At 41.5% G+C, this 27,478-nt stretch overlaps 1 protein-coding gene across 1 annotated transcript in view; it reads right to left on the minus strand.

Annotated features, from left to right (window-relative positions):
• Positions 1-601: 601 nt before the first annotated feature.
• Positions 602-27,478, minus strand: part of CCDC168 (coiled-coil domain containing 168) — a 37,735-nt gene continuing 10,858 nt past the window's right edge. Inside the window, exon 4 of the mRNA XM_027557931.1 lies at positions 602-25,932. Within this exon, the coding sequence (XP_027413732.1) occupies positions 687-25,932 (25,246 nt within the window). The 3' untranslated portion in view covers positions 602-686. The remainder of the gene's footprint in view (positions 25,933-27,478) is intronic.

A 27,478-nucleotide genomic window follows, 5' to 3' on the forward strand; every position in this document is an offset into this window, starting at 1 on the left:
AAATCCCACCACCACCACACCCTCAGCCTCACAGATCTGGGTTTTCCCAGCAGCCCCTGGGCAGACTCAGCTTTTCCAGGCCTCCTCTAAGAGCCTGGGGGTGCGGTCTGAGGTCCTCAAGCATGTTGATGCCCCAGCTATGGCAGGTGATGAGCAGGTCATGGAGATGCTGCGGGTTCTGCTCGCCACTGGGGATGGCGACAAAGTCATCAGAGGAACCTGGGTCCTAAGGGCAGTATTTTACTCCTGTATCTTGTGACCCGTGACGTTGTTCAACCCCTGCTGCTCCCTGACACTGTCTCCCTCTAGCATCTGTGTCCCCATGCCTTGCAGGCTGTTCTTCCTCAATCTCATTGATGGGCTACACTTCCTCCAACTCACCCTGCAGTCATTGGGGTGGGGTGGGGTGGGAAGGGGGCTTTGGCACCTGGGAGCTTCTCCTCTGGGGGCTTATAAGGAGGCGGCACAAGCTAAAGAGAGCTCTCCTGCATGGCTAGACCAAACCCAAAGTCATTCGCTTTCCCAACGCGCCCTCCCAGAACGGTAGATTCAAATCTACTGTAGAATGCCACTTTAGAAAACACTTCATGAGGAAGCCATCTGACTGAATACGATTTTATTTTGCAAAGAATATCATCTTAGCAACCAGCTGTCCTCTCTAGATGAATCTTGAAATGGTAATATTTTTAATGAAGTAAGCTGAAGGACTCTAACAGTGATCCCAACAACTTTTTCGATGAGTTCCATATACCGTAAGAAGTTGAAATCTTGGCCACTAGGGGAACTCTGAAGTTTCTCTTCCTTAAAGTTTTGGGGGGAATAGTCCAGCGAATGGTTTGGGGTATAATCTCCAGTGAGTCTGCTGGTATACAGGCATAAAAAAATGGCTGGTTTTGTTTTTTTTCAGAATGGAAGCTGATACTCTCTTGATGAGGTTTTGCTGCTGATTTGTATTTACTTGGGAAATAATCCAGTCTTTCTGATTCATAATCCCTTACATTCTTCCTTCTTGTGTGTTTCTCTTTACTCTTTGTATAACTCTCATCACATTCCCAAGGCATGTTGTTCTTTCTAAAGAAGTCCAATTTGGCCTTCCTTATATCTCTGCTTTCTGAATGCCTGTGAGGTCTGCCTTGGCTTTTTGCAAGATGTAATTTAATATTGGATTCTGTTAAGGGAACTAAATAATTTTTCCCGCTTACTGTAGTCTGTGAAAGCATCTCCCCATTGAAAGAAATGGAAGATGATACAGATGGAACCTCAATGATATTTAAGGAGCTGTGACACCACAGGTCAGGAGGCTGCATTTTGGGGGACCATCCACATTTCCTGCTTTTGTGGTATTCATGAGATGATGGTGTCATTTTGGAGGACGATCTATATTTCCTGCTTCTGTGGGATTCATAAGAAGGCGGTGTAATACTGGAGGACGACCTGTGTGTCCTGCTTTTATGGGATTCATAAGAATGGGGTGTCACAATTGACGAGTGTTGTCGATGACCTCTAATATGATGGGAACCGAAAGCTTCACTATAAAGTGGTTTCAAACCCATTTTGACTTTCTTCTTCTTGTAGAGATTTTCCACAGGTATGCCTTTCTGTAATTCAAATAGAATACCCTCTGCTTCCTGCCTTAAATAAGGGGTGGCATCTAAAAAGATACAGTCTTCACTCTCAAGTACATCATGAGCTGAGCTTTCCTCCGAGTTACCTGAATTCTCGATATCTGTCTGACTGTCAGTAAAATCTTCAAAATTCTGAATTGAATGGGAACCACCTGCATCCTGAGCCTTTTTCTGAATCTTTAAATCAACAGATTCATATGTACTTGTTTCTTGAAACCATACATGACATTGTTTATCTTTTTCTGGAGTCACACGAGATTTTAACTTAGAAAGAGCCGTGGTATCTTTCTGCACTGTGCCGTGTTGATCAGGGTCAGGGGCACACACCTGGGTAGGTGCCAAGAAATTTCTGACTAATGATGAGTTTTCATGGAAACTTTGTTTTTTGAAAGGGATATGTTTTAATGGTTGTGTATTAATGGAATGACCGCCACTTTCCCCACTGCTGTCTACTTTTTTACATATTGCAATTGTCTGTAATTTAAGACTATGTTTGGGAAATGCAATTGGCTTAGGGAACATCCTTGCATCTGGAGAACCCAGGAGAAAACGAAGGTATTTGTATTGTAAGTCAAGATCTATCTGATGAAGAGAGTTTTCCTCAAAAAGTAACAAAACTCTGTTTTTTCGTTTTGGTACTTTGACCACAGAATGAACACATTTAGATACAGGTTTCCTTCCATCCTGAGCACTGGCCATTGTGGAAGATTCCCTTACAATTCTGGGAAAGGCTTTCATTTGAATCTCCAGTGTCTTCTTAGAAAAGTGTATGAGGAGTTTGTTTTTCTCTCCTACTGAGCAGTTCTGGAGAATATGAGGCAATGTTTTCTCTCTAGCGGAAGTCAATGAAGGTGCTCCACTTTCCAGCGCTTTCACCCTCCTTAACTTTGTAACGTTCACTGCCTCTTCACTGCCTCTTGAAACATTAACAATCAGTGACTTCATACAATCGACAGGAGGTGAGTCTTTTTCATATTTGTGTTTTAGGTTAAATTCTATAGTATCAATCCCTTCCAGAGGCAAAAAGAACATTTGTTTAGGTCTTGGATAGAGCTTCCAACTGTTATGTTTTGAAATAGCCAATTTTTGATAAAAGCTGAACCTTTGAAAGGATTGTTTTACCACCTCTGGTATCAAATTCAGTCTTATTTCAGGTGCTTTTGACTCTAAATGATGCGTGAGCTTGATTTTTTCTTTGCAAGTAAAATTTTCTAAAATAGGTTTTGGCCGCAATTCAGGATGTATCATCATGGATAGTGTACTCGGACCCCTTGTGAAACGTTGTGACTTCCAACCATCAGGTTTATTGTCTTTTACTTTTTCAAGGTTTTTAGGAAAAAAGTTGTTTTGAATCATGCTTTTTATCTGGGATTCAAGAACATTTTTAATTGCTTCACAAATAGGAATCATAATTCCCGCACTTGGACTATATCCCACTGTTTTTCTCTCATTACCTTTAGCTGCTTGGGGTTGAATAGGCACAATTCCTAGAGAAGTTTCTAGTTGCTGGACCTTTTGCATGGCTGTGTCCTGTACACGTTCACTCTGATCCCTATGATCGAGTGGCGAGGCACACCCCGTGGTATCAACGAGTTGAGTCTCATCTTGTGGTTCTTCTACCTTTGGAGGAGAACTGTTCATATTTAGGGTGCTTTTCATGTGAGTTTCCACATTTTCCACATTTGTAGACATGATTAGACACCCTGTAGGTGTTTCAGTGGGTTTTGGTGCCTTTCCTTGCTCCATCATAATCAAGTCAGGTTCTTTTATGATTGTCGCAACATTTTCCTTTGGATCTTTAGACGTGATTAAACACGCTGTAGGAGTTTCAGTGGGTTTTGGTGCCTTTTCCTGGTGGATCGTAAGCATGTCAGGTTCTTTAACAATCCTTTCCACATTTTCCTTTGGATCTTCAGACATGATTACACACTCTGTAGGTATTTTAATGGGTTTTGGTGCTTTTTTTTGTCCAACTTTAAGGAAGTCAGGTTCTTTTACGATCTTTTCCACATTTTCCTTTGGATCTTCAGACAAGATCTGACTCCCTGTAGGAGTTTCAATGAGTTTTGGTGCTTTTTTTTGCTGGATCGTAAGCATGTCAGGTTCTTTAACAATCTTTTCCACATTTTTCTTTGGATCTTTAGACATGATTAGACACTCTGTGGGTGTTTCAGTGGGTTTTGGTGCCTCTTCTTGTTCAACTGTAAGCAAGTCAGGTTCCTTTATGATCCTTTCTGCATTTTCTTTTGGATCAGACATGATTAGACACCCTGTAGGTGTTTCAGTGGGTTTTGGTGCCTCTCCTTGTTCAACCATAAGCAAGTCAGGTTCTTTTACGATCCTTTCCACATTTTCCTTTGGATCTTCAGACATGATTAGACAGTCTGTAGGAGTTTCAGTGGGTTTTGGTGCCTTTTCTTGTTCAACCATAAGCGAGTCAGGTTCTTCTATGATCCATTCCACACTTTCCTCTGTATCTTCAGACATGACTAGACACTCTCTAGGTTTTTTAATGGGTTTTGGTGCCTTTTCTTGTTCAACCATAAGCAGATCAAGTTCTTTCACAATCTTTTCCACATTTTCCTTTGGATCTTCAGACAAGATTTGACTCCCTGTAGGAGTTTCAGTGGGTTTTGGTGCCTTTTCTTGCTGGATCATAAACATGTCAGGTTCTTTTACAATCCTTTCCACATTTTTCTTTGGATCTTCAGACATGATTAGACACCCTGTAGCAGTTTCAGTGGGTTTTGGTGTCTTTTCTTGTTCAACCATAAGCAAGTCAGGTTCTTTTATGATCCATTCCACACTTTCCTTTGTATCTTCAGACATGACTAGACACTCTCTAGGTTTTTTAATGGGTTTTGGTGCCTTTTCTTGTTCAACCATAAGCAGATCAAGTTCTTTCACAATCTTTTCCACATTTTCCTTTGGATCTTCAGACATGATTTGACTCCCTGTAGGAGTTTCAGTGGGTTTTGGTGCCTTTTCCTGCTGGATCATAAGCATGTCAGGTTGTTTACCAATCTTTTCCACATTTTCCTTTGGATTTTCAGACATGATTAGACTCCCTGTAGGAGTTTCAGTGGGTTTTGGTGCCTTTTCTTGTTCAACTGTAAGCAAGTCAGGTTCTTTTATGATCCTTTCTGCATTTTCTTTTGGATCAGACATGATTAGACACCCTGTAGGTGTTTCAGTGGGTTTTGGTGCCTCTTCTTGTTCAACCATAAGGAAGTCAGTTTCTTTTACAATCCTTTCCACATTTTCTTTTGGATCTTTAGACATGACTAGACAGTCTGTGGGTGTTTCAGTGGGTTTTGGTGCCTTTTCTTGTTTGATCGTAAGCACATCAGGTTCTTTTATGATCCTTGAGATATCCTGGTCTGGAACAACCCTTTCGATTGTTTGTGGAGCTAAATTTTTATTTATCTCTCTGCTGAGGTTTGCTTCTGATTTGATGTTAGGAAGTTTGTGCATTTGTTGTTTGTCTACCATGAAGGGCTGGGAATCCTGTGGAATTGTGTTTGTAAAATTCCGGTTCTCTTCTTTCACAATGCTTGAACTGTCCATCTTCATAGTTTCACTAGTATTTGGTGATTTCTTCTGGAATTCTGAAATACGGGTTCTCTTTACACTTTCTAGGTTTGTCTGAGATTTTACTGGGTCTTTAGTCTGAGATGGACTCACTGTGTAAATAGAAAGACTTCTGATAAATATTTCTGAGGCATCTCCTCTTCTCAAAGCTATTTTCTTTGATTTGTTAAAGTTATACTCTAATTTCTTTCGATTGCTTGGAGTACCTCGTCCCGTGTCGCCTAGAATCTGTGGAATTGGATGTTTTCGGATTTTCGTATTTAAATATTGGGGGCCCAATTCTCTTTTCAAGTCTGCTATTGTTAATCTGCCTTTCCGGCCTCCTAATTTGGGAGAAAGAGGAATGTAGGCATAAAATGAATCCAGAGCATGTTTTTGAAGCATTTTTTGTAGTTGCATGTTATGTTTTGCACTGGACACTTCTCGTTCCTTTTTATGTTTTTGTTTGACTGGGCATCTGTTTGCCATGGGAGCGATTACCTGAGCCTTAATTTGAGGCTCCTCTGCCTTTAGAGATGCAGTGTTCAGGCTCACTGTACTGCTTGTGTCCATTTTTATTGTCTCCTCCTCCAGATTAACAATGGTGAGTTTGTGCATTTCTATTTTGTCCTCTTCTAGATGGACGGCTATGTTTGTATCTATTTTTAATATCCCTTCTTTCATGTCTAACTTTTTTTGCTCCAGATTTCCAGTAGAGCCAGTGTCAGTTTCGTTTTTTCCCCCCACATCTCCAGATTGAAGTGGAAAAGTCCAGGAGGAAACAGACTTCTGAAGTGGTTCTAGATTGTGTGACTCTTTATCTGGAACAAGCAATGTCTGCTCCTTTTTCCCTCTTTGGGCATCAAACTCTGTCATACGCATTTGTATTCCTGGTAGCATTTGTATTTCAGGGCATGCTGTAGTTTGCTTGCGCACATCTATTTCCAATGATGTCCTTTGCTTTACATGTTGTAGTGGAATTTTCAGAGAAAGACTAGAATCCACTCTGGTCTTTTGTCCACTCCCAGACTGCAGCACCACTTGCTTTTTCATGACAATTTCTTGATCTGCATTTTGGAGTGCATCTGACTCTGTGATATTTATTTCCTCAAGGGGTTCCTTTATCTGTGGTGCTAACACTTTGGGAGGGGACATTTCATTTGTTTTTCCATTGTTTTGTCTATCTTCTTCTGGCTTATCAAGTTTACATAGATCTGTAGATGCTGGAGATGCTTGTGATAAAGCTTCTTGTTGGTGGTGGACATCTTGCTTTGAAGCAGAAAATCCTTCTGAACCGACAGGGGAGCCAAGTGTGGCATATATTTCCTTGGATAGTTTCCTTGGCAGTGAAACTAGAACGTGAGGACTTATTTTATGATTTAAGTTACTCATTATTTCTGTTTCTTTCTTCAGGCTTTCAATTTTAGTGAGATCCATCATGGGGAAGGAAAGAATTGTAGCCAAAGTTTCTGGTTTGTAATTTTCTTGCTGAGCCTCTGACCCTGCAAAGAAACATTCCAGCCTTTTCCCACTTTTTATAGTACCATACCCTGTGACATAAAAGTCCTCCTGCTGTGAATTTGAAAGTAACTGACTCACATCTCCTTCAGATTTGACTTGTAGAGGTTCCCTCCTTTGCTGTACACTGATCACAAAGTTTGATGTCCACTGTTGTATGGCGTCTTCTGGCACCGAGCATTCTGCGTTTTTAACAATTTCCCTCTCACCAGCAGCTGATTCTCTAATTGCTGTTTTCTGGGTATCTGATGTTTCTTGGAGATTTTGCTGTGACCCAGAGGATCCTGTGATTTCTGGTGTGTCTTTGTCTGTTTTGCTCCCTAAATCTAAATAAAGAGGTGCAGAAGGGATAGAAACAAAAGTCCTTGTCACGACCATACTTGGTTCATCTTTATCTTTGTGTACTTTTCCCCCTGGCTCTTTAATAACATTCAGCACAAATTTCTTTGTACTAAGGACATCTGGAATTGGTGAAATCGCTGATTTTTTGTGATGGGTCCGTAGCCTCATATCTACATTTTTCACATCAAGCTTTTTTTCTTTCTCTGACATACATTGTTTTCTTTTTGTTACATCACCACTAATTCCCTTTGCATCTGTTCTCTTCTTTGCATCTGATAATGCTGAAATCATTTGTGGAAGTAGAGAGGGTTTTTTAATTCCAAGCTTTCCTTCATCTACTTGTGTACCTTTGTCCAATTTAGGCTTAGTTGGAGGGGCAGCAAGATAAATATTTCTTACCACCTTACCAGGTGGTTTACCTTGAGTTTCCTGTTTCTTTTGCTTTGTCCCTCCAAGGTTCAGATACAGTTCTGATCTGTGGAGTGTATATGAAGAAGGTGATTTCTTGGACTTCAAAATTATATATCTGGTGTGTGTCACACCTCTCCTATCTACTGATTTTTCTCTGTCCCTATCTTCTTTCTCAGGAATAGGTTGTTCCTCATTTTGAACATCTTTCCTGGAATCATCACTAATTGAATATGTATGTATCATTTGCCCTGCCTTTGATATTCTCCCCAAAACAGACCTTCTATGTGCTAGCATTTCATCATCAACTTGTACTTCTTTATCCAACTTGAGGGCACAGATAGATGGTGATGAAATAGAAAATTTGGTCAGGTTTTGACCATCTTTTGTGATATCATCACTAATTGAATATGTATGTGCTGTTTCCTCTGCATATACTATTCTCCCCAAAACAGGCCATCTAAGAGCTAGCATTTCATCATTGACTTGTACTTCTTTATCCAGCTTGAGGGCAGAGAGATATGGTGATGAAGCAGAAAATTTGGTCAGGTTTTGACCATTTTTTGTGGTATCACCATGAATTGAACCCCTATGTACTATTTCCCCTGCATATGGAATTCTCCCCAAGGCAGACGTTCTACGTGCTAGCATTTCATCGTCAACTTGTACTTCTTTATCTGGTTTGAGGGTAGGAAGAGATGATGATGAAGTAGAAAATTTAGTCAGGTTTTGAACATCTTTCATGGTATTACCACTCATTGTCTCTGTATGTACTATTTCCCCTGCATATGAAATTCTCTCCAAGGCAGACCTGCTACGTGCTAGCATTTCGTCATTGACTTGAACTTCTTTATCCAATTTGAAGGCAGAAAGAGATGGTGATGAAGCAGAAGATTTGGTCAGGTTTTGACCATCTTTTGTGATATCACTACTAATTGAATCTGTATGTCCTGTTTCCCCTGCATATGATAGTCTTCCCAAGACAGACTTTCCACGTGCTAGCATTTCATCATTGACTTGAACTTCTTTATCCAATTTGTGGGCAGAAAAAGATGGTGACAAAACAGAAAATTTGGTCAAGTTTTGATCATTTTTTGTGATATCACCACTAATTGAATCTGCATATGCTATTTCCCCTGCATATGATAGTCTTCCCAAGACAGACCTTCCACGTGCTAGCATTTCGTCATCAACTTGAACTTCTTTATCCAGTTTGTGGGCGGGAAGAGATGGTGATGAAGCAGAAAATTTGGTCAAGTTTTGACCATTTTTTGTGATATCACCACTAATTAAATCTGTATGTCCTCTTTCCCCTGCATATGATAGTCTTGCCAAGACAGACCTTCTGTATGCTAGCATTTCGTCATCAACTTGAACTTCTTTATCCAATTTGAAGGTGGGGAGAAATGGTGATAAAGCAGAAATTTTGGTCAGGTTTTGACCATCTTTCATGGTATCACCACTAATTGAATCTCTGTGTACTGTTTCCCCTGCATATGCTATTCTCCCCAAGACAGACCTTCCACGTGCTAGCATTTCATCATTGACTTGAACTTCTTTATCCAATTTGGGGGCAGAGTGATATGGTGATGAAGCTGAAAATTTGGTGAGGCTTTGACCATCTTTTGGAACTGAACTGAACTGAACTGTGATGTCACTACTAAGTGAATCTCTGTGTACTATTTCCCTTGGATATGAAATTCTCCTCAAGATAGACCTTGTATGTGCTAGCATTTCATCATTGACTTGTACTTCTATATCCAACTTGAGGGCAGGGAGAAATGGTGATGAAGTAGATTTGGTCAGGTTTTGAGCATCTTCCGGGGTATCACCAGTAGTTGTGTCTGTATATAATTTCCCTCCAGATGATACTCTCTGCAAAATAGACCTTGCATGTGCTAGCATTTCATCATCAACTTGTACTTCTTTATCCAATTTGAGGGCAGAGAGAGATGGGGATAAAGTAGAAAATTTGGTCAGAACCATACCTGGTTCATCTTTACTTTCCTGCATCTCCTTTCCTTGATGTTTGGGAGACACAAAGTTTCTTCTTTCTACTCCGTCCTCTTTCTTGTTCCGGGGCAAATATTTTTCTTTGCGGGGACTAATGACAGTATCACTCGCCATTGACTCTACATGGATCACTTCCTCAGAACTTGATGACTTCTGGAAGTTTACTGGGGGAAAAGAGGACCTTGGTAGCACTGACATGCCCTCTTCTCTTATGCTGGTGTTTTCATCAAGGTGAAGAGAAGCAGATAGAGAAGCACAGGTCTCAGTTTGCATGGCATCATCTGGCTCCTGTTTATCTTTCCAAACCTTCCCTTTAGTTTTTCCCTGAAGGTCAGTTAGATTGTGTGTAAGTACAATAGGTGATTCTGCTTGTGGGGGAGGCAATTTTGTGATTCTTATCATGTACCTGTCTCCTTCTGGTGTATCAGATTTAAGATATGGTAGAGTCAGTAAAGAAGTACAGATGTTTTTCAATCTTGTAGCTAGTTCACTGTCCTCTCTCTGTACCATTTTCTTTTGCTTTTTCATTTTGCACCGTGATTCTCTGGTATCATATCTATGTGAAAGTGGTAAGTCTTTTGCCTTCTGATGCACAGATATTGGAAGCACTCTGTCTTCATTACCTGTTTTGAGTCTAGCTTTGTTTTTTAACAAATAACCATCAAATGACTTAGCATCTGCTTTTGTGTTTAGATTGAGTGGATCAAAAATCTTCAGTGGTGGAAAACAGGATTGTGTTATTCTTTCTGTATCTTTCTTTTCATTTCTGCTAGTGTCTCGTCTCAGGTAAGATGGAGAAGGTAAGGAGGCACGAGTTTCCCTCAGAGCCATTCCCAGCTCACCATTGGCATCCTGCATTTCCTTCCCTTGCTCTTTGACATTCAAAGGCAGTCTGCTTCTACTGAGTAAATGTGTAAGTGGGGATGTTTGGGCTTCCACAGCTGTGATTTTGGGGTGTGTTCTATCTTTCTCATCTTTTCTTTTTACTCTGATCTCTGTCTCTTTATACAACACACGTCCGTTAGCTCTTACTGTTATATTACACGAGCTAATACCTTGACTGAAATCTGCATGTCTGATTTTCCCTGTACCTGATGACTCAAGGAGCTGAAATGGTGGAGAGAATCCCGGGACTGCAGGCAAGTGTTTGTCTTCTTTGATTCCTGCATCCAGTCTACGGTCTGATGGAGAAGGCAAGGAAGGACGAGTTTTTGTTGGAGTCACACCAGGGTCTCCTGTTCTCCCCCGCCCCTGTTCTGCGCTCTCCTCCATGCTTGGCTGCGCTTCCTTTCTTCTGCTCAGAGCATCGTGCTTGGAGACACGGAACACATGAGGCGGGGATGATGTCTTTGCTTTGAAATTTGAGCCACTGGCATGCACCGAGCCTCTCACAACTATTGCGTGTGCTCTGTCCCTTTCTGTTGGTGGTGGATATTGTTTTTCTTTCTTTCTATCAGTTGACTTTAGAGGCGCTTTCTGTACTGAAGGCCGTGAGGCTTGGATCTTGAGATGTGGCACAGAGTGCCTTAGGACCGGACCACCTTTGTCTTCTTTTATTGTGTCAGATTGAAGATGAGCTGAAGAAGTGACAAAAGGGCAGATTTTGCTCAGAATCACAACTGTGTCCCTTCTCCCTTTCTGCTCCTGTTTCACTTGCTCCTTAATGCTCACTTGCAGTTTCTTTGCTTGGAGCATACGGAAAAGTGGGGATTTCCTTACCTTCAAAGCTAAGGACTTGGGATGCATTGGATCCCTCACAAAAATATTTGCTTTATCCTTTTCTTCCTGCATCATGTATTTTGTTCTTTTTGAATCACTTGAGATCTCACTCAGAGGTGACACTGTATATTTTAACTCCTGTGCATCTGATGACTTCCTGCGCCATAACGGTGGAAGACAGGATTTGAGAGCTCCTTGCTTCTCTTTCTTGCCTTTGTTTAATGTAAACTGAGGTAGACAAAGTCCTGTCAGGACCTCATCTAGTTCACTTTTTCTTTCCTGTGCATGTCCCAGGTTTTCTCTTCTGTTTGTTGGTTCATCTCTAGTCTGGGGGCTGTGGCTCCCAGGGTTACTGGGAACATGTGGAAGTGGGAACTCCTTTGCCTTGGAACTTGTTTCTTTGGAGTACTTCATATAATTCATATTGGCTGTTTCTCCTTGATCCTGTCCTTTCTGGGGCATAAATTCCTTTGCTGCTTGTACATTGCTTATGATACCTCTCTCAGTTGAGTCTCGATTTGCTTTTTTCACTACATCTGATGATTTCTGGTGGGGTAGTTCTGAACAAGAGTATCTTGTTACTTTAGCTCTGTCATCTGCTTCTATTATTCTTGTATTCAAGTTAAAAGAAGTGGCAGGTCTGGAAGTACAGATCAAAATCACACTTGGTTCACGAATTCTTTGTATCTTATTCTTTTGCTCTTTGACATCCAGCTGGATTTCCTGTAAAAGTGGTGAATTCTTTTTCTTCCAAAGTAGGACTTTTTCCATATTAACTCTCTTCTCTTCTTCCTGTATTGTATGTTTTTTAGCTTTGTTAACCCTGTTTGAAACAGACTTTTCATATGCTATGTTTCCCATATCTGATGACTCCTGGAGTTTGGGTTGTAGAAAACAGGATCTTGTTTTTCTTAGCATGACTGCTTCTCCTTCCCTTCTTGTGTCCACTTCAGAGTAAGGTGGAGAAGAGCTGCAAACACAAGACTGTCTCTGAATCCCAAAATGTTTACCTTTATCTTGCCGTATCTCTTCCTCTTTTTCTTTGATGTTCAACTGCAATTCTTGGGCAACTGGAGACTGGTTCACCTCCAGAGGCATTCTTTGGGGATGCCTTACCTCTTTCAAAGCCATGTCCACTCTGTCTTCATTTTCCTGTGACATATATTTTGATCTTGCTATATTGCTTAAAATATCATCAGCTGGCTCCTTACATGTTATCATTGCATCTGACAGTTCCTGGAAGGTCAGTGATGGAGGGCAGAACCATGATACTGTTTGTGATGCTGCTTCTTTTACTCCAGGACCCTGCTCCAGGTGAGAAGAAGATGGAATGGAGGCATGGGGCTTATTCAGAACTACATTTCCATTACTTTCATCTTCCTGCATCATTTTCTCTTGCTCTTTATTGTTCCACTGTGGTTCATTTCCATGCGGTGTGTGTTTGAAAAGTTTTTTCTTTCTTTTAAAAGTGGGCCTTTTGCAGTTCCTTTTATCTTTCACATATACTATATTGTCTCCATCTTCCCTCTTTTGCTGTGGGAAATGTTTTGATTCTATTATGTTGCTTAAACTCTCTCTATTAATTGACTCTGCAAATGACGCTTTCCTGATATTTGATGTCGCCTGGAGCTTTAGTGGTGGAAGGCAGTTCTGTGGTATTCTTGACGTATCTCTTTCTCCTTTTGTTCTTGAGTTCAAATCAAGAGGTGAGAGAGATGGTACAGAAGTAAACAAGTTTGTCAGTTTCACACCTGATATACCTTTTCCTATCTGCCCCTCGCTCTCTTGTTTTACAATTTTCAACTGCCCTGGCAATTCCTTTTCACTGAGCATGTGTGATCGTGATGGTTTCTTTGCCTTCAAGGTAATGTTGGGATTCATTGTTCCTTTCACGTTAACTCCTTTTATTCTAATCTTCCTCGGCAGTTCTGGTCTGTTGCCTGGGCCACCATAGTCAGTGGTATTAAATACGTTTGAAAATATCAATTTCTCCAAAGTCCTTTGGGTGGGTACCATGTCTTTCTCAACTCCTTGTTTTAGGTCATTCTTCTGTCTTTTATTTTCAGGCAAAGGAGGGATATGGATAGAAAGAGAATGTGAAAAAAATCCAGGTAGACATACCTCTTTTTGTACTTTTTTTTGACATGCTTTACCTAAGTGCACCTTCTTTCTAACACTTAGCTTGGGGGAGCTAACATTTGTTATTGAATCAATTATCTGCTCCCCATCCAATAATTTCTTTCCTTTTGGCAACGAGACATTCTGATATTTTGCAGTTTCACTGAATGATTCCAAAGGTGGCCTTGTATTTTGTCTCGTCATTTGCGTTGGAGGAGCTGAGGGTACAGTCCATTCCAGGCCACACTCACGTTGAGTATTTGGTTGTTCTTTAGAAATCAAGTCTAATCCTTTTGTCCTGCTCGACACATTACCTACTTCTGATAATGCTTCCTTCGTCTGAGGCGTTAAATGTGGCAGGAGCCAGGGATTGTTTTGAGGGTAAGATATATGCTCAGAGGGAATTCTCAGGGAGGGAAATTTCTCAGAGGGAATCAGTAGGTGCTGCTGCTTTTGTTCCACACTGGGTAAGTTTTGTCCTTTTTCACTTTTTTGTGTATATCCAAAAATAACATCCATTCCTTTTAATGCTTCCTTAGCCTGTGGAGTTGAATATTCAGAATGCATCTTACTTGTGTCATCAAACTTTACTTCTTGCACTGAGATATTAGTTTGGTGGAGACCTGCTTGGGAGTGAGATGTGGACTTTTGAAGGGTCTCAGACATCCATTTCTCTTGCTGGTCTCCTTTTCCTGTAATATGTGAACCAAATCCTTCTGTACTTGGAGTATACTCCACAGTGCTACCTACTTCTTCCGATACTGTCTTTTCATATGGCATCTTACTTTGAAATAATATATCTCTTGAAGGATCAGAAGCAAGATTTGGCCAAATACATTGTACACATTCTGGTTGCTCTTCTGTTCTTGCAACAGGTAAGCCAATTCCTCCTGTATTTGAATTGTGGTGCCTTGGACTATCTACTTCCTTTGCTGCTTTCATTATTCCTGGTAATTTAATCTGAAATATATTCATCATAGAATGAGAAAGAGATGTTGGGAGAGTCTTGCATGTACCTTCCTGTTGATGTTCTTTTCTTCTTCCTGAGCACGGAGGTTGATCCACTGGAATATCTACTGTGTTTGATGCTTTCTGGACCACTGGACTCAAAACTGCTGAACTCATTCCTTTGGCTGAGATTTCTTTCTTTCGCCTTTCAAGATGGAGTTGATACAATATACAAGAGGAAATGAATTCCAGAAGATTTCCTTTCTTCTGGTTAGAACTGTTTCGCTGCTCTGTCCTCCCTTTTTCAGAACAGTTTATTTTCTGTTCATTTGATGTTAATAGAAGGTTCGTTAACTTTGGCATCTCGGTTTCCCATAGATTGACACCTGAAACAACAGGGATGCTAACACTTTCCTTCCGTGTTGCATTTCCTGCCTCTCTCACATGAAGTTCCCCACTGGGGCAAGATGTTGAATCCAGGAGACGTTCCGGAATGGGATCTGGTTTCACGTCTCCAATCTCCACTGCAGGTGTATATTGCCGGGCTTCTGCATTTGCACAGAGAAACGTCTGTCCTTTTGAACCTTGTAAGGTATCAGTTTCTCTTAAGCCATCTCTTCCCAGTTGATTTGGAATGGTATTTTCCAAATGAGGGGTTTCCGTAATGGAGTACAAAGTAGGCTCCACCAGTGTCCTTGAATTACTTCCTTCTTTCAGCAGATCCTGTTCCTTGCAAGTCTTCTCTTGAGAAGCATCTGACTCTGGAAGACACATATTCTGTCCTTTTGAACTTAAAGAAATATCTGTTTTCTCAGATATTTCCGTCCTCTGTGGAGTTGACACTGGAGATTGGGTCTTGTCTCTGTCTCCCTCCTTTACTCCCAGGGCGATGAGGCGTTGGCGTTTTGTGTGTAATCTAACTCTTGAGATGTCAAACGTAGTGAAGCAGCTTTCTCTCTTTGGTGAAGGTTGATCAGGATGTGCTTCTCTTTTCAAATTTACTGTGTATTTGACATGGGTGGGGCTCTTCTTCAGATGCTGTCTCATCATGAATTGATGTCTACATTGTGGGAAGAGGTCCAGTGAAGCAATTTGGCAATTTTCTTTTTGCTCTCTGATACAGTGTCTCTGGGTTTTCGTATTTCTGGATTGGGCACTCTTAGCAAGGGACTGTGAAAATGCTATTTGTCTTGTGTTCAGCAGTTTCTTCGGCCTTGGTGGCTTGCCTTTCTCCCTTTCCGCTTCCATCAACTCTTGAATTTGAGGTGGAATAGACCCAGGGTCACAAATAGTTTTCAGAGAGAATTCTACCTCAGTTTTATCTTGCTGGAACCCTGGCTTCTGTTTCTTGGTGTTAAACCTTGTTTCCTTTTCGTGGCTTTGGGTTCCATGCCCTGCTGTGTTATACATCAGGGAAACAAATGGTTTCCTTGCCTTCGATTTTACCCGTTCAGCAGGCACAGTGCTTTCTACACCTGCTGCTTTCGCATTAGCTTGATGGTTTAGGATTTGGGGGTAAGGAGGTGTATAGGCATAAGCAGAGTTCTGGATGTTTCCTGAGACACGTGGTTCTTGCTGTTTCTTTTGCAGAAACTCAAATGACTGGGTATATTGTGAAGGTGTTCCAGACAAGACCTGTTGTTCACACTCTTTTTCCTCCATACCTTTTGCTTTCTTTAGGGCATTTCTCTTTTCAGAAGATTCTTCATAGTTACCCGAGGTGTTAGGTGACTGCTCCATTTTTATATGTGGTGGAATAGATGGAGAAGCATCTGTAGATTTTAGGTCTGTGTTTAACACAGCTTTCTCTCTCTGTGTGTCTATCTCCCGTTCTTTGTTAATGCTTAAAGCAGCAGGACCTGCGGCATTAAGTGACTGTAAAACCACTCTGTCTTCGACTGGCAACTGCATGTGTGTTGGCTGTACAGGATTAAACCCTGATATTCTGTCTGCCTCTGTTTGGAATCTGCTTTGCCTTCTAATGTTGGAGGTATCCACTTCCAAGTAAGTGGCATTTGTACACATATCAGTCGCATTTTTACCTGAGTGCATCTCTTTCATTTTGGTTTCTATGCTGGATCTAAGTCTTGTCCTCTGTTTTGTGGCAGATTGCCTACTGATTTTAAATAGCTGCGAAATGAGTGGCTCCTTTTTTTTCGTCACTGAACATTTGCGTTTCGGTATGATTTTCTCTTGCACTGTGTTTATCTGGCTTTCAGAGTCAGATAAAACAGGCATGAATAAATCGACAGGCCCCAGGAGAACTGTGGCTAAGTTTTTGTCCAGCTCTGCCTTTTTCTCTGTAACAAAATCACCTAGATTTTTGTGAAGTGTTCTATGGTTATCCAGACTGTCCCTTGCTGCTGTATTAAATGAGAGTTTATCAGTCACTAACGTGGGTGGTGGACTCTTAGCTCCCTCACTGGCATGGAATAATGTCTCTCTCGCACCTTCATCCCACTGCTTCTCTCCTGCCTTGGTCTTAGCTTTGTGGTTTTTCTCTCTATGGCTTCCGGTAAGATACCTCGTGCTATTAAGCTCCTGTAAAACTGGTAGCTTCCCTGCCTCCAGAGTTACCTGCTTGGGACTCATTGTACTTTTCTTGCCTACAGCCTCTACTGCATGACTCTGGCTCTCAGGTTCAGATGAGTCAAGGCTGGAGAAACCTAAAGGCTTTAAGACTGTTCCTAGTAAGTCACTCTGACTCCTTGCCTTTTTCTTGAAAATGGGACTATCTTGTTTCCTCCTAGGATTTCCATCCCAGACACCATCACAGTGTAAGGAACCAGTCTCTGATTTCCTAGATTCTGGAAATGGGATCTTTAGATCTGCCTTGTGTTGGATTTCCTCTTGAGTATGAAGACCTTTCTTCAGTGTTTGGACTCGAATTAAAGTCATCACGCTTTTAGAGACAGGCTTTAAAATAGTTTTTCTAATGTGTTCTTCTTGCCTCATGTTTTGTGCCGCACAAGACAGATTCCAAGTACTTCTACCTTTTGAACTATTCAGTTTAGGTTTTGATTTGCAAGGGCCAAGATTTTTTACATGTTGAGGAGTGAAACGGAAATGTTGGCTCTCATGCAGAACTGATTCTGCTGATATTTCTGGGACATTTCCCTCTTCCTTCTCATGTGGCACACTCACCCTCCCTGTGTTGCTGGATCTGCTTTGTGTATCAATCAAATTGGCCTCCCATGCTTCCCCAAGACTCAGTGATTTCTCTAGCTCTGGGCAGGTGTGGTTATGTGTTTGTACTCTTGGTTGATCTCTCCCTGCTGTGGGTGTGCTATCAATTTCAATATCTATCTTATTATCCGTTGAAACAGGTGTGAGAGATGAAAATGCATCAGTTATACTTTTATGTTGTTGCCTGTCTTTTATCACAGACTTTAAATAACATTCCTGTTTCTTTTTACAGTACTGATGACCATGCTCAGTGATATTAAGCGCCTGTGAAAAAAGAGGCCTCTTTGCCTTCATGGTTATATATCTGGGACCCATAAGATCTTTCTGTTCTGGAAATTTTAGTGCTTTTTTCTGCCTTCTAGATTCAGACAAAACAGATGTTGTGGATATTGTTAGTAAATCTCTTTGCAACTCTTTATGTTTCTTGACAATAGAACCACTCACTTTCCTTCTAGAGCTTTCATTACATGAATCTCCAAGCACTGAGATCCCTGACTTGGGAAGTGGGATATTTTGATCAGCTGTGTATTCTGTTACTTTTTGAGTTTTTATGTCTTTCTCTTCTTCAGGTTGTAGGGGAGCTGGACTGGAAGCATCCAGCCTCCTTGTGGGAGTCCTAAACACTTCCTCATCAATTAAAAGACCGTTGAATATCGCTTTCCCTCTTTTTACACATGAAATCTTTTCACTTCTTCTATGCAGTATGTTTGTATATGGTGGGATGTTCTTCACCTTTTCAGTTTGAAATGGAATTATCAGAGAACAGGTAGACTCCAATATATTTTCTGGAACTAGTGTTTGTTGCTGCATGTCTTGCTCTGTAATAAGCATATTTTCATCTTTTCTACTTTCTGTATTGAATGCAACTTCCTTGCCCTCTCTTTCATTTTGCTGTCTTGACTGAGATGTGGTGCCTAAGGCGCTGCACCTTTTACACAGTCTTTTCCTGTCCTCTGGTTTTATACTGATTTCGACTGGGTCTTTCTTGGCTTTCCGTTTTTTATGTGTTTTGGTGGCAGGTGAAACAGGTGTAGGTGAAAAAGAAGTATTCATAAATATATTTGACATACTCTGAGATAACTCTTTGGCCATGTTATCAAAGGTGTAGACCAGTTCCTTTCCATGGCTGGGGGCACTGGGACTAGTGGTACCAGTTGTCTTCCAAACTGATGCCATCTGGGCTTCCCCAGTTCGAGACGTAGGGATCAATGCTACATTTCTCAACCCTTTAATTTCAGATGAATCTGGCCTAGAGATACCAAAAGACTGTAGGGCTCTCCCTTGTAAATCCGTTTGTAATTCTTTCTTTCCCTCTGGACTAGAACCAGCAAGTTCCTTTGTTGGGTCTGTTTCAGACAGGACGTCACTTGATGCTTTAACAGCTAAAGATTTGCCGAGTGATTTCTCTGTCGCTGGAGATAAAATCCTTGACCTCTGTGTTTTTGTCCTTTTTGGTGCCTTCTCAGATGGAAGTGAATTCAGAATAGAGGAAGACACAGAACGCAAGACAGTTTGTGTGAAAAATGTTTGTTGTTGCAGCTCCTCCGCTATGGTTCGTGATTCTGGGATTTTCCCCCTTGCTGAATACTTCCGTTTGAGATCTGATTTCACAAAGCGAGCCTCCTTCATATGATGAGCACGGGAAGTGAGGTGCTGGAAATTCCGAGGCGCTGCTTCTCCACTGTGGCCTTTGAGTTCCTTCCTGACGTTTTCCCTCTTGGCCCTAGAATAGGGACACCAGGCTCCCCTTCCATCTGACCAGTGTCCTTGCTGTTGTATCTCAGGATGGAACCTCATCTTCCCCGGCATGTCCGTCTCTACTTTGGTTCTGTTATGCACCTTCATGTCCAGTGAAACCGACTTGGGAGAGGAAGTGGCCTTTGGCGTGGTGGCTGCCAGTGACTGACCTTGTTTCCTCACAGTTTTGAACTTGCCTTCAAATTGCCTACCACGGCTTGGCACACCACGTTTTGTGACATTAAATGTCTTGGAAATCGGTGTCTTCTTTGCCTTCAAAGTGATACATTTGGGACTCATTTTATTTATCTTGTCTGTAAGTTCTGAGTGGTTTCTCTCTCTTTTCGACACAGGTAAAGCAAGTGTGGCTGCATCCCAGAACTCCTGCATTGTTGCCAGCAATTCTTGGGTTCCTCCTTCCTTTCTCTCTGCAGTAACATCTTCTAGCGCCCCAGAGGATTTTATCTCAATCAAAAACTCAATGATCTGTGATCGCAGGGTTTTCGAAGGGAGGGTTTTCAGACAGCCATTCCCAGGGATGTTAAATATCTGTGACATTGGTGCCTTTCTTGCCTTCATAATAACACACTTGGGACTCATTTTACTTCTTAAGGCTCTACATGTAAATGTCTTTCTCCCCTGTTTAGGTTCAGGGGGATCAGGTGTGGCAGTAGCTGAAGACTCAGGGACAGGTGCTTGTAGATATTTTTTAAACTCTGACTTTTCCTCTTTACCATGATCATCCAGTTCTCCTGTGCAGTTCTCATCACTTTGGATGTCACATTTCATTGTATCAATTACAACTTGACCGGTTAGTGATTTGTTCGACTTTAGAAGAGGAAGGTTTGAACTCGCTGACCACACTGTGCCGTTTTGTGTCTGCTGGCTTCTCTTTGGCTGTGTTGTCTGCACTGGATCTTCAGGCTGTATGTGCTGGGGGATGTCCTGTTTGGTAGAAAACAGAGTTTCCCCACATCCTTTGTTTCCTGGTTTGTGAAGCTCAAGCTCCTTCGTCTGGTCTGAACAGAGTATGAAATGTTGGCTGTGCTGTGAAATTACTTTTAGTAACATCTCCTGTTCACTTTCTTCATTTTGAAGATCACCTTCTTCGGGGTCATCTGGAGTCACATTCCCTTCGTGTGGGGGTATATTTTGCTTTACTTGCTCAGAACTGAGTCTTTTTTCTCCTAACATGTCTTTTTGCCCTTCTCGGTCACTATACCTATTAATGGCAGGGATGATGTTCAGGAGGGAGTCCCTGCCGTCTGCCATTTTTGTGCCCTGACCCACCTGTCCCATTTTGGTGGTCAAGTTATATCCCAGTTCTTTCCTGCGATTTCGTCTAGCACCACCCTTGATATTGAGCATGTGTGAAATGGGTGGTTTCTTTGCTTTTAAAATTCCATCTTTGGGGTTCATCAGGATTTTCGTGTCTGAATATTGTTTGAAGTTTCTCTTGCCTTTGGATAGAGATAAAGCAGCCATGCAGAAATCTAAAGTCACTTTCTCTTCCTTTTCAGTACCACCAGCTTGTTCCTTTTGATGGTTTGCCTCAGATGCAACACCACCTTCTCTTGCAGAAAATATTTTTTCATCAAACTTTGCTTCTCCTGATGTTGGAGGAAAAAACCTAGCATCGCTCTCTAGCTTTCTCAGTGGAAATGGATCCAATGTTGGGCATGAAGCAGAGCTCAAAATACGCTCTGCAAAATGTGTTTGTGGTTGTACCTGGATATTTATACTTCCTATTTGTTTCTGCCCCTCATCTGATTTGATAAGGTCATGATCTTCCTCCTGATATATACTGAGTATGAAGCTTTGGCCACTCTCTGGAATTGGTAAATCTTGTTCCCCTGCACCCTCCTCCTTCCTGTCTTTCACACTGTTAGGTAAACTACTCATATCGATAGAAGCTGGGCGACATACTTTTCTTTCATTGGGTGATTTCTCTTGCATTTGCGTATGATCGAGTCTTGTTATCCTTTGTGTATCTGTCTCCATATTTAATCCGATGTTCATTTTGGTGTTTAGCAAAACAGGCACCCTGGAGAGAATGACAGGTGAACACACATCTCCTTTGTTTTTATTTTGCTGTAAATTCTTCATTTGAAAATTGCATTGCAATGCCTTTCTCTGCCTGCCAGGGAGCATACGCAGAGTGGATAGGTTTTGTTCTCTCATAGCTCTGTATCTACGACTCACTGTTTGCTTTCTTGACAGTTTTAGTGTGTTTTTCTGTCTTTGAGATTTAGAAATGGAGGTGTCAATGGAATCAGAAGACTGCAGGAAGGTCACTTGCAAACTTTCTGGTAATGCTGAATTTTTATCCACAGAATAAGAACCTCGTTCCCTTGTGAGGTTTCCACCAGAGGCTACACCACTCTCTGTTGGAATGTTCAAAAGTTTCACAGGTGATGAGTTCCCTGCTTCGGGAGGTAGAACCTCCAGACCCTCAGGGGCTGTTAGATCATCTTCTGGTTTGTTGGTCTTCAGGAGTTCCTTAGCTTCTTGAGGACCCATCTGGACATCAGTCTGCAAAGCAGCTTGTTTAAAGCATGTTTGGTGCTGTTTATCTTGCTCCTGTGTTAAACAGTGTAGGCCTGCATCTGGTTTGGCAAAGTGAGTCTCCTTTCCTCGACATCCATTGATCCAGAGGTACTGGGTATGCTGTGGAGCCGTTATTAGCAAAGTCTTTTGCTCCTTTTCCTCTACATCTTGTCCTTTTTCTTCTCCGTCACAGAGTGCATTACTCTCATCAAAAAAATCAACATACAGTGGTCTTTCTTCAACGGCTAGACGCCGGAGCTTTGCTTGAACACGGCAGAAGCTCTTTGTCTCCCCTTGTAACCTGCTATGCACAGGACAGTAAAGGGTGTTTAGAAATTCATATTCCAGTCCATTAGCTTGGCCGATCTTTTCAAACTTGGCCTTAAAGTCAGATTCCAGTTTCTTTCTTTGATGACCTGTGATATCACACATTTGTGAAATGGACGGCTTCAATGCCTTCATAGGTACAGACTTGGAGTTCACTCTACATTCTATGTGTGAAAATCTTACTCTAGTTTTCTTCATTTTAGAATGAGATAAGACAGACATGTGGTAATTAAAAGTCTTTGGGAACACTGCTGGTAAATCTTCGGGTCGTTCTGCCTTCATTGCTGCAAAACAGTAACCTGTTTCCCTGGTATCACTTCCATCATCTGGTACATCACTTTCTCTTGTTTGGTTTAAAGGGTCTCCAATCAGTGATTTTTCTGATGTGGGAGGAGATATCTCAGAATCATCTTCAGTGCGTCTTAAATCTGTGGGTGCTATCAGGCTTTTCTCCATATTTTCAACATGAACTGGACCTGTTGTGGCCATGTGAATAGACTCTGCCATGATTTTTGCAAATGTGATAGGTTGTTGCATTTCTTTCATGGATTTGAGCTCTTTCTCTGGATCTTCATCCGACCTGAGGTTCCAGTGATCCTCAAGGACTGCTTCTGGTGAAGCTTCCTGATCCCCACTCACTTCCTCCTGCAACCCAGCTGCTTCTAGTGTGTTTCCAGAGTCACTTCCTTTATTAATATCTAAATAGTCTTCTTCTCTTTCAGCTTCTGATGTCTCTCGTTTTAGTTCGGTATGACTGTGATTCCTTACATTTAATCTGCTGTGCATTCTAACATGGGGCAAAATAGACAGACAAGGGTCAGTAACATTCAGAAGCATATCTGCCATCGTTTTATCTTGAAGTATGTGTTTAATCATGATTTTGAAATTGCTTCTTAATCTTCTGTGACATTTTGGTGGCTTTTTTACTTTCATAATTACACATTTGAAACCAAGTACATTTGTGGTTCCTGGTATTTTTTTTCTGATTTTCTTCCTTTTCAAATTTGATAATGGAGGCGTATGCCTATGGAAAGACCCCAGGGCAACTTCAGGTAAGACTCCTTCTAAGTCCTGCTTTTCTTCTGCAATCTGAGCATCCAGGAACTTCTCAGGGCTTCCACCCAAAGGGACACCACATTCTGTTGATTCAGTTAAAACTGGCAAGCTCTCGAACATGGTGAGAGGATGCACTGGGTCTGCAGTTTCCCTGCCTGTAGCTCTGTCTGTGCTTTGCTTCACCTCAACTTGAAATGGATCCATCATGGGGCGTGGGTTAGTCTCCATAGTCGTCTCTGTAGAGAGAGTTTGTGGGTAAACATCGAGGTCTTTATTTTGAGTGGTTTGACCTTTTGAACTACTCTGTCCTGGTTCCAGTTTGACATACGTGGGCTTCTGCTGTAGTCGTGGGCTGAGCCTGAAGCCTGGCGTTTGCTGCAAAGCTGCTTCTTGTGGAGCCTGTTCTTCCTCTCTGTTGTCTTCTTGTGGTTTTTTAACTAGACAGTTCTTCTCAAAGGAAAAATACATTTTCCTGTCATCTGGTATTTTGTCTGGCTTTACTGCTGAAAAACTAAGTCCTATTTCTGATGTATCCATCTTGGTTTTTAATCCACTCTGCATTTTCATACGAGGTGGTAAAGAAAGGGCAGTGTGAGTGGCTTCGTGAAACGCAGCAGATATTCTTTCATCTTGCATATTGTTAATGTTGCTTCTAGTGTTGCTTTCGAGTTCCTCACTTGCACTTATGTCATCTTCTTCCATCACGTGAGCTCTTAATGCATTTTTTTCCTTCTCAGTTACATCTTCTGGCCTCTCCTGAATTTCTACACCTGTTGGTTGTCCACTGCTTTTATGCTTTTCGGTTCCTAGGGGAACGAACAAGTTGACATCAGAAGACTCCAGAACAATTTCAAGATCATTTCTGTCTGTATTCCCCCGTGAGAAGCACCTTTGCATTTCTGATATACTCGTTGATAACTCCTCTCTGCTTGAAAGGGCAGGATTTGAATTCTCTGTACCTTGTAGGTCCTCCCATGTTTTCATGTTTCTGTCTGACTCCATCTGGGGAGAGGAAACACATTTCTGCAAAGGTTCTGATATGGCTTCTTCTAAAGGTGTCTCTTGCCTTGCCACAGGCAGGTCAGATGTTGTTTCGCTATCTGGGGCACAAGACTCTGCAATATCCATTTCCTTTGGATCTTCAAGAGACTCTCTATTCATCCAGTTTGTTTCTGTTAATGAAGGACAAGGTGCTTTCTGTTGATAAGTATTGACCATGAAAGACTGTTCTAGCTGAGATGGAATTTCTTGTGAAATGTTTTCTAGTTCTTTATTGTTTCTGCCATGCTGCTCTTCATTTTCAGTACTCCCCATGGTTCTTTCTTCCTCAACAGACCCTATGTAATTAACTTTCTCTGCACATAGTGACTGATCTGGTTTAGGCAGAAAATCTCTACATTCTGTTAAACCTGGAGTGAATTTTGCTTGTCTTTTTCTGTAATACTTCCTAATATAAGGAGGGACAAGCTTGAAAGCATATGTAAAATGCAACGCTATACCTGATAAACCTTTTCTTTGATGTAACTCTTTCTTCTTAGTTTTATGTTCATATCTTAACTGGCTGCACTCTGAAGTATGACATGCTGTGGTCTGAAATACCTGTGAAGCTGGTGTTTTCTTTGACTTCTGAGGTGGATCTTTGAGGCTAAGTTCACTTTTACTGCGTGATATTTTTCTTCTGTTTTTCTGCCTGGTCATGAGAGGCAGCGAGCCATATGCCGGAGACTGGTTTAATGTTGAGGAAGCAATTTGTTTCTGGCCCTCACTCTTAACATGCTCTAGTTGTGGCATCACTTTATCAACTGAATTTGGGCTCGGAGGTATAACCAGATGTCTGGCATCCTTTAAAATAGTGTTTTGCCCTGGGATAAAGTATTTACTCTTGTTTGACTCTTCAGACCAGACAGAATCCTGGGTCTCATATGAGTGTTTTGTATCAGACCCTAGGCCCTTGACTGAATCTTGAGTCTCAATAGACTGTGGAACTTGGACCAGATGTTGGCACCTATCCATGTCTGCAGTCTGGAAGGAGTCTTGGGTGCTGCTAGTAAGTGGTTCCCTCACCAAATCTTGAGGCAGAGCAAAGTATCTGGCCTCACTCTCAGGCTGCCTGTTGACTGATGCCTGATTGTTAAAAAATTGCTGGGCTTTACCAGTAAATTGGGCTTTACCAGTAAATTGGGCTTTGGAAAATCCTTGACTCTGAGTAGCCTTTTGTCTGGAAAAAGAAGCTTGTGCTTGGGGAGAAGGGTCCATTGTAGCAGAATGTTGATTCTGAATCAAGGGCTCTAGAGAGATTGAGTACAGAGAGGTAGTTTTATTCTCTAATGTGGCTTTGGATTTTGGAGCGCTTTGATTTCTCACATTTTCTTCCAGAAGTCTGACTTGGTCTCTAGAAAGAAACAGATGGGCAGGAGGGCATGGTGCCACATCTAGATCTTCACTTTCTATAATGATTCTCGAAGTTCTTGAAAAGTTAAAGTCAGAAGAAAATGTCCTATTTTTACTTTTGTTACTTTTCATTATGGAAAATAATTTCTTTGATGAAAACTGTATTGTTTCATGTTCATTTTTAGGGCACCCGCTACACCTTAGCAAAATTTCCTGTACTTCCGAATGAAATAGTGACAAAGATGATGATCTAGTCCCATTTGAAGATGTCATATGACTTTCACTAAAGTGACTTACTCGAAATCTACTTTCACTGGTACTTGCCCGTGGTGGTTCATCTGGTGGTGGAACGCTGTCTTCAAAGTACTCTTCATTTCCTTCAGATGTAATTGATGAAGCAATTGTTCTCTCTGAATAGCTATCAACTCTGAAATATAAGAAAACAGTGAGTCAGTTGTCACTGAGGACCTATTTCATATAAGAACTCTCTTTGAAATTTAAGGAAATCCAATATAGTATATGAAAACATAGTTAAATGTAGAGATAAGCTGGGAAGTCACTATCCACATTACAAAATAATTCATTACCTAGTTACATTCATTCAATAAATCAATCCACTGACAAAGTGAAGTAAGTTATTTTCATATCTAGGAGAACGAGGGATTTTTTTCCCACAAAAATCTGTCCAAAAGTCTACTTTTGACTGTCTATTTTGACAAAGTTGCAGATTAAGATTATATCCTTTTACAAGGAATATCAGTTTCTGTTCTCTGTATGACAGTTTTGACAAGAATGAAAACATCCTTATGGAAATTTAAGAGGTACAACAGAACAGTGCCCAATGTCATAAACTATAGCTTTATATAAGTCCTAATTGTTTAACAGCTGTTTGTTTTTGATCAAGAGAGAAGCCTACATTTTAGGGTAATGCTTCTCAATATAATTTTGGTTAAAATAATTATCACGGAAGAGGGCGAGAGAACATGAAGATGGTTGAATGGCATCACCAATTCAATGGACATGAACTTGAGCAAACTCTGGGAGATGGTAAGGGACAGGGAGGCCTGGTGTGCTGCAGTCCATGGGGTCACAAAGAGTTAGACGCGAATTGGTGACTGAATAACAACAACTGATCACAGAGGGCTTCCCAGGTGGCTCAGAGGTAAAGAATCTACCTGCAAATGCAAGAGACTCGGGTTGGCTCCATGGGTCAGGAAGAGCCCCTGGAGAAGGAAATGGCAATCCACTCCAGGATTCTTGCCTGGAGAATTCCATGAACAGAGGAGCCTGGTGGGCTACAGTCCATAGCATTGCAGAGTTGGACGTGACTTAGTGACTAAAGAGCAGCAGCAAATGGTCATGGAAGTGGACCTTCCAGCATCCTTTCTACCTCAAATGATTAGGCTTGGTCTAGCAATGGGGAAACAGTGGAAACAGTGTCAGACTTTATTTTTTGGGGCTCCAAAATCACTGCAGATGGTGACTGCAGCCCTGAAATTAAAAGACGCTTACTCCTTGGAAGGAAAGTTATGACCAACCTAGATAGCATATTCAAAAGCAGAGACATTACTTTACCAACAAAGGTTCGTCTAGTCAAGGCTATGGTTTTTCCTGTGGTCATGTATGGATGTGAGAGTTGGACTGTGAAGAAGGCTGAGCGCCGAAGAATTGATGCTTTTGAACTGTGGTGTTGGAGAAGACTCTTTCGAGTCCCTTGGACTGCAAGGAGATCCAACCAGTCCATTCTGAAGGAGATTAGCCCTGGGATTTCTTTGGAAGCAATGATGCTAAAGCTGAAACTCCAGTACTTTGGCCACCTTATGCGAAGAGTTGACTCATTGGAAAAGACTCTGATGCTGGGAGGGATTGGGGGCAGGAGGAGAAGGGGACGACAGAGGACGAGATGGCTGATGGCATCACTGACTCGATGGACGTGAGTCTCAGTGAACTCTGGGAGTTGGGATGGACAGGGA

The sequence above is a fragment of the Bos indicus x Bos taurus genome, chromosome 12 (genome assembly GCF_003369695.1).
Source record: "Bos indicus x Bos taurus breed Angus x Brahman F1 hybrid chromosome 12, Bos_hybrid_MaternalHap_v2.0, whole genome shotgun sequence".
NCBI lineage: Eukaryota > Metazoa > Chordata > Mammalia > Artiodactyla > Bovidae > Bos > Bos indicus x Bos taurus.